Raw genomic sequence first — 646 nt, 5'->3', positions numbered from 1 at the left:
TCCCATTCTCCTGCACCTTCAGTTTGCCAAAATGGGTGAGCCTGGGAATGGGATTTACAGACCTTCTGGCAATGTGCGTCCATCAGGGAAGGTGATGGGTTTGCTGAGCTGCCGGGACACGCCAGGCACTGGTGGGTAAAGGCGCAGGCTCTCCTTGATGCACATGGTGCTGTAAGTCATCTTGCCCAGATCCTCCCTGCCGACACAGAGGCAGGCTGAGCCCCACACTCCCCCTCCTGCCCTGCACCAGGAGGTCCCTTGCCCCATGCCCATCAGTCCCCTGAGCAGACCTTCTAGTAACAGATGGGGTGTATGGAGGGACCCACAATGTCCAACCACGGGCTGCTGCGGGCTGCCCAGGACACTTCTGAACATCCTCAACAACCTCTGAACAAGTCATTGCTCACTTGGAAACGGCAGCGATGGGAAGTAAAGTTACCAGATGAGGAAACGTGCATCCTTACCACTGAAGCGTCTCCCGGTCCCCCAGGATCCCCCGGATCTCCTCCCGGCACCGTGCCTGATGCTCGGGGTGTAATGCCAGGCAGTAGAAGAGCCAGGAGATCCCGCTCGCTGTCGTATCATGGCCCTCAAACATGAACGTGTCCACCTCGGCACGCAGGTCCTCATCGGACAGGCCTGCTCC

At 58.7% G+C, this 646-nt stretch overlaps 1 protein-coding gene across 1 annotated transcript; it reads right to left on the bottom strand.

Annotated features, from left to right (window-relative positions):
- Positions 1–54: 54 nt before the first annotated feature.
- On the bottom strand, positions 55–598 carry LOC104547494 (cytochrome P450 4A6-like). The gene is made up of 2 exons (XM_010193200.1): positions 465–598; positions 55–196 (listed from the first exon to the last, which is right to left on the bottom strand). The coding sequence occupies exons 1-2, from the start codon at positions 596–598 to the stop codon at positions 55–57; spliced, it is 276 nt and encodes a 91-aa protein (XP_010191502.1).
- Positions 599–646: the final 48 nt, after the last annotated feature.

This window comes from Mesitornis unicolor, unplaced genomic scaffold (genome assembly GCF_000695765.1).
Source record: "Mesitornis unicolor isolate BGI_N332 unplaced genomic scaffold, ASM69576v1 C13049697, whole genome shotgun sequence".
In the NCBI taxonomy this organism is placed as follows: domain Eukaryota; kingdom Metazoa; phylum Chordata; class Aves; order Mesitornithiformes; family Mesitornithidae; genus Mesitornis; species Mesitornis unicolor.
This window is presented reverse-complemented; position numbering and strand designations above follow the sequence as displayed.